The sequence below is a fragment of the Haliotis asinina genome, chromosome 1 (genome assembly GCF_037392515.1).
Source record: "Haliotis asinina isolate JCU_RB_2024 chromosome 1, JCU_Hal_asi_v2, whole genome shotgun sequence".
NCBI classification, from domain to species: Eukaryota; Metazoa; Mollusca; class Gastropoda; order Lepetellida; family Haliotidae; genus Haliotis; species Haliotis asinina.
The window spans coordinates 12253819-12267791 of NC_090280.1; the positions used below are offsets into that span (position 1 = coordinate 12253819).

Below are 13973 nucleotides of genomic sequence, written 5' to 3' on the forward strand. Positions count from 1 at the left end.
CTAGTGAGGATCAAAGTCTGACGTGCGTGCAAATATATATATATATATATATATATGTGTGTGTATATATATGTGTAAGAAATCAAAGAAAATTGTAAGAGTCTCAAAGTTTAACTATCCAAGGTATTGGCAGAGCTGCTAAACACAGTGAGACATACTTTGCACACCAACAATCTTCTGGAGGATTAAGACATTTTACTTCACTTGTTAAAATTCAAACGCTATTAGAGATTTGACTTGGCTTCTGAACATAGCAAAACTCAAAACCCTATTAGAGATTTGACTTCGCATCTGATCATAGCAACAATGCCCACCATCTGAGAACTGAAAAAGCTTGCGAAAGAATGCGACCTGACAGGTTATTCAACTTTGAGGAAACCTCAGCTGTTAAAATTGCTGATAAGTTCTCCTCGTAAACCACCTCATACAGAGAAACAACTCCAGCTCCTAGCGAAGGAGCTATTCATGCGTTAGGAGAGGAAACCGAAGCGTCTTGAACTGCTGGAGGAACACAAACCAGATGAACTTTGGTTCATGTGGACGAAGAACTCCAAATATCTGAGAAATAAGTGGACGTTGACAACCTGATCACAGCCAAGGTCAGCAAGGAACTGTATCATCTGGGAAGCTTCAAATTTCAAATTGTGGTGAAAATGTTACTGGAAATAAAGCAGGTATACGGCTCCACTGAGTACATCCAGAATCATTCCGGAGGCTCTCAAGATGTGACTCAGCCCCAAACCATCGAAGCATCCAACGACACCTCGTTTGCAAAAAAATATGACAAACCCTGCAATGCTAGACACCCAAGGGCTCGTGGTCAAGGTCAATCGTGCCAATCTGCATATAGCCAAGTAACCACCTTTCAAAGTGAGATAGTACCTGGACCTGCCACCATACTACAAGGAAAATCAAGCCATGGTTAACATCAAAATAAAGGCAATGATTGCATGAGGGTGACGATTCAATCCACGATGTTTCCAATCAACTCACATTTGGACAGACTTTCCGAAGATGACAGGCTCACCTGAGACGGCATAGACGAACACACTCCTACCTCCAAGATACCCAAAATCGAAAACCAGAATGATCATGTAGCCATCTACGTCTTTGGACAAGAAGGAACGCAACGGTCATGCACTGGCTCAGCTTCCTCATGAACGAACATGGACGCAAAACCATCAATTTATTCATGATTCGACGAGGAGACAAGTATCACTATGCATGACTAAAACATTTCAGCAGACTATTGTACGACCAATTGAAGCACAGCAGAATGAAACACTTTTGAAAATGGAAAATTTGAAAATGGCTTCAAGCAATAAGACTTATGTTCTAATTCTCTTCGATCAAACGAACATAAAATATTTATTTATGTACAACAAAATACTTCGCATGGGTAATGCCTACCGCAGCTCACAGGCGAGCAGGTTTATTAACACAGAGTATACAAAGAGCCGGCAGAATATTAAAATACCATCTCGTCTGCACCTTCAACCTGTACCTGAAAAACAAGCAAATTCAAAACCAGAAAAAACTGCTTACACATATATGAAGTATACAACAGACGTTCCTGCAATACTAGCTTCATTTTTTTAATATTATTAATATCTTATTATCATTACTGTTATTATTCATTTGTTTGTGTTTAAATGCGAGACAAAACTAAAATACATATCTCCAATTCCTTACATCCTCAATTTTGGGTCAGGTCCCATCTCCAGGCCGCTCCATGTCATATAAGATCACATCAGGTCAGCCCTCTCCTCCTTACATCCGAACCTCAGTACCTCACTGCTAATACAGATCGCAATACTGCGTTCATGAACCATTCGGCTTGTAACCCAGAATTATCCATACGGATTGAAGGTTCAATACTGAAACCTTCATAACTTCAACAAGTTCCAATACACTCGATTTAAGAAAGCTGCTCGCCGTGTTGTGTGAAGACCTCGAATGACTCAACTCATGCTCAATCTCACCACGTCACCTTCGTCACGTGGCTTCAGCACAAATCTCACGTGCAAAACACCTTCGCTGCAGTAGGCAAGCTCTACCGTATTTAACCCAAAATAAATTCATTTATGTTCTAATTCTCTTCGATCAAACGAACATAAAATATTTATTTATGTACAACAAAATACTTCGCATGGGTAATGCCTACTGCAGCTCGAAATTAAAAGACAGGGCAAAGAAGTGAGAACTATTTATTACAGATCCAGGAAATTATAAGCCTAACATAGAAGTCACGGTCAGTAACTCTTTTTATGTCATCTTTAACATATCCATCTTTTGCCGTGTCGGAAACCCAGCGACCATGTCTCTTAAACAAACGATCAGGTACACCTGCATTCGCAGCATCTGTTGCTCCTCCAGCACGAAAACTGTGCAAACCAAAACTGTTCACATCTATTCCTATTTCATGACATTTTTCCCTGAAAATTTCTCTTGTTCTCGTGTAAGAGATTGGCTCTGAGAACATATTTCCTTTGCTTTTTACAATAACTCACTTGTCTGAAAATAAACTCATGCGAATCTTCTTTAATATTTGCTATTGAAACATAACGGTGAGGCATTCTGACTGGACAGAGTTTGGAACCAGATGCTGCAACTACAATAAATCTACCATCTCTGTACACATCCGTCTTACTCTTTTCTATGAAAATACGAACATATCCTTCATGAAAAGAAATATCAGACCGCCTAATAGAGGAAACTTCAGAAAATCTGAAAAAAAACCAGCATATGAAAGAATGGACATTGTCAGAAACCTTAAATCTACAAGCGAACAATCCATCTTTAACATATCCATCTTTTGCCGTGTCGGAAACCCAGCGACCATGTCTCTTAAACAAACGATCAGGTACACCTGCATTCGCAGCATCTGTTGCTCCTCCAGCACGAAAACTGTGCAAACCAAAACTGTTCACATCTATTCCTATTTCATGACATTTTTCCCTGAAAATTTCTCTTGTTCTCGTGTAAGAGATTGGCTTATTACCTCTGAGAACATATTTCCTTTGCTTTTTACAATAACTCACTTGTCTGAAAATAAACTCATGCGAATCTTCTTTAATATTTGCTATTGAAACATAACGGTGAAGCATTCTGACTGGACAGAGTTTGGAACCAGATGCTGCAACTACAATAAATCTACCATCTCTGTACACATCCGTCTTACTCTTTTCTATGAAAATACGAACATATCCTTCATGAAAAGAAATATCAGACCGCCTAATAGAGGAAACTTCAGAAAATCTGAAAAAAAACCAGCATATGAAAGAATGGACATTGTCAGAAACCTTAAATCTACAAGCGAACAATCCTCTCTGCCAAATCTAACAACTAACTTTTCCAAAATAACAACATCTATAGGCTCTTTCTTCTTGAGAGGGTCACTGTAACATCTCCTTGCCGCTTCTGTAATATTCTTAATCAGGTCATGTTGACATGGATCTGGTAAACCCGCTACTCTGTGTGCCCATCTTATACCGTAAACTGCATTCATAATAACAGGAGACCTTGTACCCGACTGAATCAATGACGTAAGGTACAAACCTACATGAAAAGAGTTTGCAGGTAAAACAGTTATTTCTTTAAACCTTGAGGCCCATTTTTTCCAACATGTAAAAGCTCTTCTGTATTTTATCACTGTAGCATCTGCTTTAGATTTTAAAACTATTTCAGGCATTTTTGTAGATAAGTCAACTAAATCCTGGTGCACCAGATCATCCTTGTCTCGCCATATACCAACGGAAAATATACCTGAAAAGATATATAATCAGTTGTCAAACCTGAGAGCAACCATGAACCCAGTGAAACTATTGAATATATTCTGCTTGCTCCCTCCTGAAACAGCGTTGCTGCCACTTAACAGAAATCATGTCTGTAATGAATTTTCTGGGTTGCCCTTCCAGGAATAACAATGGCCAGTATGGAGGGGAAGGCCACATTGGCACCACCAATGTAGTAGAAGCATTGCATGCTAAGATGAAATGTACAGTTTTACACACCAAATACACAGGAGGAACTACCCAATTGTTCTCCCCATACCACTGCTGAATAAATGCATCAACTGCCTCTGTATCTGGTACCCATGACCTGGAATTAAACCTTTTTAACTTGGTGTTCAAATGGTTTGCAAAACGATCTACAGAATGTGGCCCCCATCTTCCATCTAAAAATTTGAAAACTTCATCTGTAACTCTCCAGTCATCCGAATCTTCAAATCTACTCAGAGCATCGGCCTTTTCATTTTCTGATCTGGGAATCCAGCTGAACTTTAACCTTATGTTGTACTGATTGGCTATCACAAAGATGGAGGTGGCAACTTGTTGTAGATGTTGTTTAGAACTACCACATGAAGCTACATGACAACATGGTTTGCTGTCTGTGAACCACTTTACAGTTTTGCCCATTAGAACCCTGGTAAACGCAATGAGAACTAATTCTATGGCCTTCAATTCTCTCCACGTGGAACTACAAAGTTTCTCTTGAGAGTCCCAGACATATTGAAACACATGATCAGAATCCGCAACATAACCTCCACAACCTTCGCCAATATGTAAACAGCAATTCATACACACAATGAGAATTATTTAACCTAAGAAATCTATCCCAGGAAGAAGCCTTTTGGACCTCGGAATACATATGCCTTGTGAAAAGTCTACAAACATCACCCAAAACAGGAGTAAGAGCTATGACTTTACCTGCTAAAGCAGCCAAACTCCTTGCTGTGAACCTGGGCAAAACAGATGTGAATGCTGAAAAACTAGACACTATATCTTCTGTTTTCTTGACAGGAATAGAAAGAACACAATTTTAACCCAAAAGGAAACATGTTTCCTTAAACTACCTTTCACAACACACAAAGATTCGGATTCAAACTCGAAGGACCTTAGCTGAATAAACTCAGAAGCGAGGTCATTACCTCCTAAGCCTGCAGAACTATCAATGTCACAAACTGTAGAACAAGTAACATCCCTCTGTTGTGTCTTGGTTTTCTTGACTGATGGCGTCTGAACGTCGGAACTGCAACTTTCCACAGCAACTCGTCCTAAAACAAGTTTTTTAAGAATACTCTCAGGAACGATACAAACTATTCATCTGACTAAAGTAGTAACTTCTTTATTAAACAAACATGGTTACCTGAAGTGACATCTTTACTTCTTGACAACTGTATCTTGGTTGGACTGGACTGAATCGGAGCTGACTGACTGGGCTGCATGTAGTGAGGCTGCCGCTGGAAGGCGACCCTCCAGTGGCCGAACCCGCCACAGAAATAACACTGTTGGTTGGGAGCTGGACCTCGTTTGACCATGGAACGAAATGGCCTGCTGTGACCTGTTGTAGTTTCGCTAGAAGTATCAACCATGCTAGCAGAAGACACAGTAGCACTGGGTGCAACATAGTTGGGTCTCCCTCTGGTCCGGAATGAGGACGCACGTCTTTTGCGCAGGGCTTTGTTCTCCGCTTTCTCGAATCTACGTTCTTCCTCTGATCCAGAGGCAATATCATCTCCCTCTAGTTCAGCCACAACAGCCCAACCAGATGGTGACCTATCCGCTAAACGGATATGCTTATTCCTCCTAGAAATGTCTGAGGAAAGATCTTGGAGAATCCCCACACAATCAGAATACCTGCTACTCTTAATGTATCTGAAAGCAGTGTCAATCTTGTCCAAACAACCAGCATTAAATTTATACTGAAGTTGGTTGCCTTTAAACCGAAAACTTGGAATTTCTGAATCTCTACGAGCCCTTTTGAGCGCTGCGAATGATCTTTCTTCACTCTCTTCAATAATGTGACGTTTAAATGTCTTTAGTTTGCAATCCATGTAATCTTTAAATAATTGAAAAGTTTCATAACCTTCTATGGATTCCTTCTGCTGATTCGTCTTGGATGCATCAGAGTCCTCCGAATGGTGTGAAGGTGAAAGCGAACGCTGATTCATAGCAGAGTGTAGATTTAAGAAAGCTGCTCGCCGTGTTGTGCGAAGACCTCGAATGACTCAACTCATGCTCAATCTCACCACGTCACCTTCGTCACGTGGCTTCAGTACAAATCTCACGTGCAAAACACCTTCGCTGCAGTAGGCAAGCTCTACCGTATTTAACCCAAAATAAATTCACTTGCTGGAATGTGAGTCAGAACTCACTAGATTCTTTGGTATGGCAGACTATCATAGAAGGTTTGGTCAAAATTTCTGAGATGTTTATAATCACCTACTAGCATTTTTTTGGGAAAAGGTAAAATTCCAGTGGAATAGCAGTTGTCCGACTGCATTTGCAAAAGGCAAAGCCATACTCATACTCATTAACCCCAGTATTGCAGACACCAAATTTTGAGAAACCTTTTAATTTGCAAATAGATGCAAGTGATGTTGGCGCAGGTGCTGTCCTGATTCAAGAAGATGATTCAGGAACTGACCACCCAGTTTGGTATTTTTCCAAGACGTTTGACAAACATCAAAGAAACTATTCTACCATTGAGAAAAAGAATCTTTAGCTATCTTTACAGTATTTTGAAGTGTGCTTAGGTACCACTAATTTGCCAACTGAAAATTTTACTGATCACAATCGTTTGACTTTTCATCATTAAAAGTACAACGAAAGCCAAAGACTTATGAGGTGGAGTTTGACCTTGGACGGGTTCGATCTTGTGATTAGACACATTAAAAGCATAGACAATATTTGTGCAATGCACTTTCCAGGTTTTCAGTGTATGATGACTTAATGATGCTGTATGTTTGTATCTGCATTATATCATACTAATTCTGCAACAAGGCTCTCATGTTATTCATAGTATTGTCTTGCAATGATTGTGACAGAAAGTTTCTGTTTTCCTCAAGGGGGTGTGTTAAGAGAATGTGTTTTCCGTAATTTGTATTATCATTGATTAAGTGATAGTTATTATTGGGTCACAATATTTAGAGTTTTGAGTGTTAGTTATTTTGGGTCAAATTTCATATCACAGCAATAGTATTTTAGTGGCAGGCCTTCTTGATAGCGCCCCAGTTACCTGCCCATGGCAATGTATTGTTTACTTCCAGCTACAAGATTCTCAGAGAATGTTGATGTGGCTGCATTGTGCTCGAACATTCCCGACTGTGTGTCGTATATACAAGGGCTGGTTGTAGTGTTGTGGACAAGGGGGAAATTGCACTGACTAACTCGGAATTTCTAGAGATCTGCCTCAGCCTATCATCGACTGTCAACAGCAGTCGACCTACATCCTACATCCAAGATTGACACTCCACGCCTGACTGCTAATTGCATCATCATTTAGTGAGTGAGTGAGTGAGTGAGTTTAGTTTTACGCCGCACTCAGCAATATTACAGCTATATGGCGGCGGTCTGTAAATAATCGAGTCTGGACCAGACAATCCAGTGATCAACAACATGAGCATCGATCTGCGCAATTGGGAATCGATGACATGTGTCAACCAAGTCAGCGAGTCTGACCACCCGATCCCGTTAGTCGCCTCTTACGACAAGCTGAGTCGCCTTCTATGGCAAGCATGGGTTGCTGAAGGCCTATTCTACCCCGGGACCTTCACGGGTCGCATCATCATTTAGAATTTCTGCTCTCTTTCTCTGTAATTCCAAGATTCTGGTGAGTTACTATTTTATGTTTGTGACCATTATCTTAGACTTGTGACTCGACTGCAGTGTACTAGAAATCTGTATTTGTGATTCATTATAACTCGCTCATTTTTTGCTCAATATATGATTGAATATTTTAGAGGGGATTTCTTATACCTTTTGTCACGGCACTTTCTTAACCGTAACACATTATAGAACTGTGACAAGTGAATTGAAAAAGTTGGATGGAGGATTATTATAAATGCTACATTTTCTGATTCAAAATTGGAAGTTTATTTCACCCCTCTAAGGAAAGTCTGAATTTCCTCCTTGAAGGTGGGAAAATACACCTACAAAACACATCGAAAGCCAAGACAAATGTTGAAAACCGTAATAACGTCTTCATTTGCCTCCATGCCAACAACCACAGTAAATGTGGTTGGAAAGTTGCAGAAAATATGCAAAATCACCTTTGACTGCACACTGACAGATGAACTGTTAATAAGCTTAGGAGACAATCACTCAGGCTAATAACAGCGGACCCCTATGCTCAAGATGCCTTGCGCAAACAGAACTCACACAGAATCAGTGATCATAGGGAAATCAGACTATAAAATATATACCCAATGACAAAAAAAGAAGTGCACGGTAAGGAATAGCTGTTTAGTCATTAACCCATTTGTTCATTTCCATGGCTATACTTACCACTGATGACTATTCCGAAGCACATCATCAAACAATGGTGTACACGAGCCTCATTTCTTCCAGTAGCCCTGCTCATGTTACTGAAATAAAACAATAACGTCTTGTTAGGCCATATACACCGTTCTTCCTCATCACCTATTTAAAAAAAGGGGGAAAGGCAGATTTGGTTTTTACAGTTAGTACACATTTAATGTCATAAACTCTTGATTTCTGTGAAAATTTATACCTCTTCTCCGATAACAAATAAAACATCCGAAGTGTCAAAAGTACATGTACATTTTGAGAGTCATGGTTGCATTTTCCTGTAATGGAAAGATATAAAAACAATATCAATAGGGTCAGGTGGAATTTTGTTGTCGGGAGGTAATGAGAAACAAGATCATTTGTTTAATACAAAGTGGCCTGGTGGTGATTGTATTGCGCACGGAACAAGACTAACCCCATTTACATATTCGGTTACCGATTAAATACGTATGGAATGCTGAAATACTGTACTAAACCAATCCCGCATTTTCGCCAACTTGGAAACGAGCTAAATATGCATGAAGTATTAATTAAAAGTAAAATTAAAAGTAGTAATATCTAAGTCCCCACGGTGCCAGTTTGGTGGAGGAAAATTCGGAGAAATATAGTGGCTGATCCAAGTCACGTGATCACCGTCAGGTTCGATATAAACAGCATCTCACAGACTGGGAAAGGGAAATGAAAGGTGGGTGTGCTTAAAGGCAGCCAGTCTTGTAGAACACCCGTTATGAGACGTGAAAAACAAAACAAAAATGTAGTCTTCTGACCCTCCATTTGAAAAATAGCGTGTTTGTCTGAGAGGCGAACTCTGCCTCATAGCAACAGAGAAGAGGATACAAGGGTACTCGAAGGTACTCGGTCGTACATAAACTGTATGTTTTAGGTTAACACTCTTTATGAATAGACTTCTGTTGCTAATTTTGACGTATTGGTTGACCTATCAGATCGACTGTGTCTGAACTCCTTGACTTGCATATGAGCTATTGTCCAAGCTGTGACGCCAGACATTATCAATCATTTGTACAAATACAATGCACTAAATTATTTTCGCTTATGTCACAGTTGATTACTAAATATCCAGCATCAGTTCTGAAATGAAGTACCACCTTCGGCATCGGTAGTAATGAATTTTGTTTTCATGAGGTGTCCTCCGCTCGCACATCCAAGTGCTTTAAAATTCACCAGACACTAGCTGGTAGGCCATTTCCTAATTTCAAATGAAATGACTTTTGTTGTCTCTCTGTTAACGATTTCACTTTCACTACTTAAGTGACAGATATCAGTCTGTTGTCATAAATGGCCAGTATTTACGCAAGATCCATCTCACATGTGGGGTAACCCAGAGGTCGGTCCTCGGACCAGTTCTTTTCTCCCTTTACATCAAGGAACTGGGGTCTATCATCGATACCCACCTGCTCGGTCGCCATCAATATGCTGACGATTCTCAGGTGTACATATTTTTCCCTCCAGACCCTGTGCAATCTAGTATCGCTCTCAAGGATCTTGGTCAGTGTTGGGATGAGGTGGGGAAATGGATGTTCAGCAATAAGTTAAAACTCAACAGTGCTAAAACTGAGTGCATTCTTGTTGGGAAAGCCAGGCACAGAAGTCAACGTGAGGTCAGTTCTTTCCAATTTGATGGATCGTCTATCAGTTTCTCTGAGAAAGTCAGAGACCTTGGTGTCATCATAGATGCAGATTTGTCACTCAATGATAACATCTCTCATACTGTGCAGGCCTCCTTCAAGCCTCTCAGGAACATTGGAAATATCAAGCAATACCTCACAAGAAACTCAGCAGCCGCTCTTACACTATCTCTTGTTGTCTCGAAATTAGACTGTTGCAACAGTAGTATAGAGGCCTTTAAAGACCCACATTTGACCTAGTTTTCAAAATCTATTTTTAGAACAGTCCCCTGGCAACGGGTTATATTGAGATCTATTATATCAACACCTGGTGTGTCTATTTTTAAAAAACGAGTCACTCCTATCTTTAGACCATGTTGTGCATGGGGATTTCCCTAAAACTTATTTTTAGATTCATATGGGGTATATAAGGTCCACCAAACAGCACTCCAGATCATTCCGACTTCACTTGCCAAAGAGAACGTAACCTCTCCAGTCTATGTTCTTGACTCTACTGATTCTGGTAGCTGTTTACTTTGAAGACAGAAAATAGAAACAGTTCACCGGGATATCCTAAGGAAGAATTATTCTGGCCTCGTGCAGGCCATACAGCGTGTAGAAGAGGTGGTCGACAAACTCGTGCAGTTTAACGTCCTTACCTGTCTCATGAAAGCGGCGATTATGGAGAAACTGTCCTTTGACCGGGCCAGAGAGTTACTCAACATGTAACCTAGACAAGGGCCCCAAGCATACACCCTGTTTTGCAAAGCCCTAGAGGAGTGCGGGGAGATACAGGCCCTAACATTGCTGGGACTTGAGACAGGCAAGACCGAATATGATGATGGGTACCTATGTATGGACAGTATCCCTCTCAAACCTCAGTTCTAAGAACGGCTGAATTCTTTTCAGTCTTGGCCAGTGCAGATGAAACAGAGTCCTAGTCACATGGCCCAGGCAGGATTTGTGTACTTGCTCAGAGGAGACGCTTGCAAGTGTGTTCAGTGTGGTGTCAGTCTCAAGAACTGGGAAGTCGATGATGATCCCTGGGTCGAACATGAAAAGTGGTCTCCAGACTGTCCCTATTTGAACCTGGTGGGAGTCCCTCGGACAGAGATGGTCCGTTGGGGTAGTCATGTGGATTTGTAATGTAAAATACTGTCTGAGAATAAATGAATATGGGAGTATATTTGTTGTCTGTGTATAAATAGAGGTTTACTCATTGAGATCAGACATCAGACTAGAATGATGGCCAGGTTCGTGTTGAAACATTACGCATTTTTAAGGGACATATTAATATTTCAAGACGTTGAGGAAATTCAACACGACATCTTAGACATGAACAGAGAACAGATTCTTGCTGTCAATGGTATTATCAATAGGTTATTAAAAGGAAGATTACCCGTGACTCGATATGAAAGACGTCGTTTCCTAAGGAAAAATGATAGAAATAACTATCTAGCCGTGTTACGAAGATTAGTTCACCCTCTATGGACGACATACAGTTTTGGAAGAGTCTTTTCTCCAGTAACATGCCTATCGTAGCATTTGTTTTGAAACCACAGTTTGTCAATGCACTTAGAGATGAGGCCATTCAAAATGCCTGGTTATTCAATAGAGCATTGGCTTAGAGCTATGACTAACAGTGATACTATACCAAGCCATGGATATAAATGACCACGAGGACAATCTGGCTTCATTTAGTCGTGGACCAGTGACAGTGACACATCACCTCAAGCCGCTCTGGTTTTGGTATTCATCATGAATAATCCACGATACAAACTCTTCGTACCCGATGCCGAAAAATGGACTCGATTCTACATGTTACAGGCTGAAGAGAAAGGCGATCCTTATCACTCCAAATCTGCCATGATGTCTGTGGATCGCTTTTTGGAACTGTACGATTCAGAGTGCAAGAAAGAGAAACCAAAAGAAACAACCTCAGAACAACAACCTAAGATTAATTTCGTCACCCCGACTCAACAAGTGGTAGAACAGGCAAACGCAAAGTTGAAGAGAGAAAGGCAAAGCTTCATCCAGCCAGGGGAAACTACCACGGAAGCAGTGTCAAGAAAGAAAATGAAAATAGATTTTTAAATAGAGACAAAAGGGTAAATGTGTTATTTGTAGTAGGACTGTCGCCGTGTGAACATGTATTCCTGTCCCGTATGCTCCAAAGAATATGTTTGGGCTCATGACTTGTCCCGCCATATTCGAACAAAACATTCTGGAGAGGATCTCAAGCAGCAGCAGCAGCAGCAGCAGCAGCAATAGCAGCAGCAGCCAGCGCCGTCGCCGCAATTGCCACACCAGTGCAACCACATTCATCGGAAAGTAATACCCAGGAAGAATTTAGACTCTTACACCCCTTTACCATGATTGTTTCTGGGCCGACCTCCTGTGGAAAAACCTACTTGGTGAAGCAGCTTCTAGAAAGACTGAACATTAAACCTTATCCTGAACGTATTTTATGGCTCTACAAACGTTGGCAGCCCTTGTATAATATCATTCAAAGTCGTGTTTATCCCTACGTTGAGTTTCATCAAGACATTCCTACTGACCTGGAGCAATTTCCGTGGACTGGTGGTTTCATTTGTTATTATTTTTCACCCGTGAGTACCCGGATGATATCCCAGAATTCCTGACTGGTTCGTGATCTCTGTTGCGCCTCCCATATGCGCAATTGAGAGTTTATGTGTAGACTGATCAACAAAGATGAAGTCATTTTATTTCGTTATTATGAAAACAAATCAAACACCTTGAAGTTTACTGGCACCCGTGGCGAGCCACCTCCTCGTGGTGGGTGCTGGGTAACGCCAAGAGCTCGCCGACACCCCCGTAGTGGACCCGGGGGGATATTTGGTCCACCAACCCATTTGCCGTGGGTTGCGGCCCTGTGTCGGTGGAGGAGGGGATCCTGGTGGTTGAGGGCAATGGGAGCAGGACCAATGTTCCTATTGCTCAACACACCACTTTGGCCCTTACTTCACCTAGACGGGTGGTAGAACTGGCCCAGTTCTATCAATCGGCTGGTCACGCCAAGCCCTGAGCTACAACTATTTCATGCTCAAAATTTATGAAACTGGTAATTTGATTTTTCATGCTTGGCTCTTTGGAGATTGTAATTTGAAATTCATCATTTTATATATGTTTTTGCCTAGAGTCGTATGCCCAGAAGGCGGTGGCTCATGGGCCAATCTGGTGGAAATATTAATCTTTTGATTTTTTTACTGGAGTATATCATCCGGGTATCCTTGGTGCTGCAAGCTGGGGCCCGCTTGCTTTAGCATTGTCATTGTGATACTCCGTGGTGGGTGGGGAGCTTGGATGATGAACCATTTAAAACCAACTATGGCTTACGAAACCCCCTTTAAAAAAGCAAAACGTCCACTGGACCCTGATGAAGATGATAATGAACACAGACTGACCCAATCAATTGACTACTGGCCACGCTTTATAGTGATCGAGACTCATGATAAGACACCACTAAAGTTGAACCCGGGTGCAGTATCGAAGGCTATTCAAGGCATTGCGGGTGATGTCAAAAATGTTAGACGCTTGCGTTCAGGAGCTCTTCTCATTGAATGTAGTAAACGACAGCAAGCTACAAACCTGATGACAACTGAAATGTTGGTAGGAATTCCTGTATCAGTCTCAGCTCACAGGACGCTCAACACTAGCAAAGGCATAATTCGAGATCGTGATCATGACGGAATTAGATATTGGGACAGAGATGAAAGATCAAGGTGTCATGCATGTCAAAAGGTTTACAACCCGGAAAAATAAAGAAACTGTTCCAACAAACACATACTTGTTTTCTTTTTCCTCGCCAACTGCTCCAAAATCTGTGAAAGCTGGATACTGTAACATCGCTGTTGATACCTATGTTCCTAACCCATTAAGGTGTTTTAAGTGCCAAAAATTTGGACATGGAGTGAATAGTTGTACATTGTCTGTCACGTGTGCTCACTGTGGTGAGCAGACACATACAACAGAAGATTGTACCAACAACTTTAAGAAATGCGTTAACTGCGCCGGA

At 41.1% G+C, this 13973-nt stretch overlaps 1 protein-coding gene and 1 pseudogene across 1 annotated transcript in view; both read right to left on the bottom strand.

Annotated features, from left to right (window-relative positions):
* LOC137291274 (carcinoembryonic antigen-related cell adhesion molecule 5-like) overlaps positions 1-13973 on the bottom strand; it is a 224105-nt gene that overhangs the window by 182602 nt on the left and 27530 nt on the right. The window contains exon 2 of the mRNA XM_067822607.1: positions 8289-8368. Coding sequence (XP_067678708.1) covers positions 8289-8364 — 76 coding nt within the window. The 5' untranslated portion in view covers positions 8365-8368. The remainder of the gene's footprint in view (positions 1-8288; positions 8369-13973) is intronic.
* LOC137257991 (uncharacterized) lies at positions 471-5836 on the bottom strand (annotated as a pseudogene).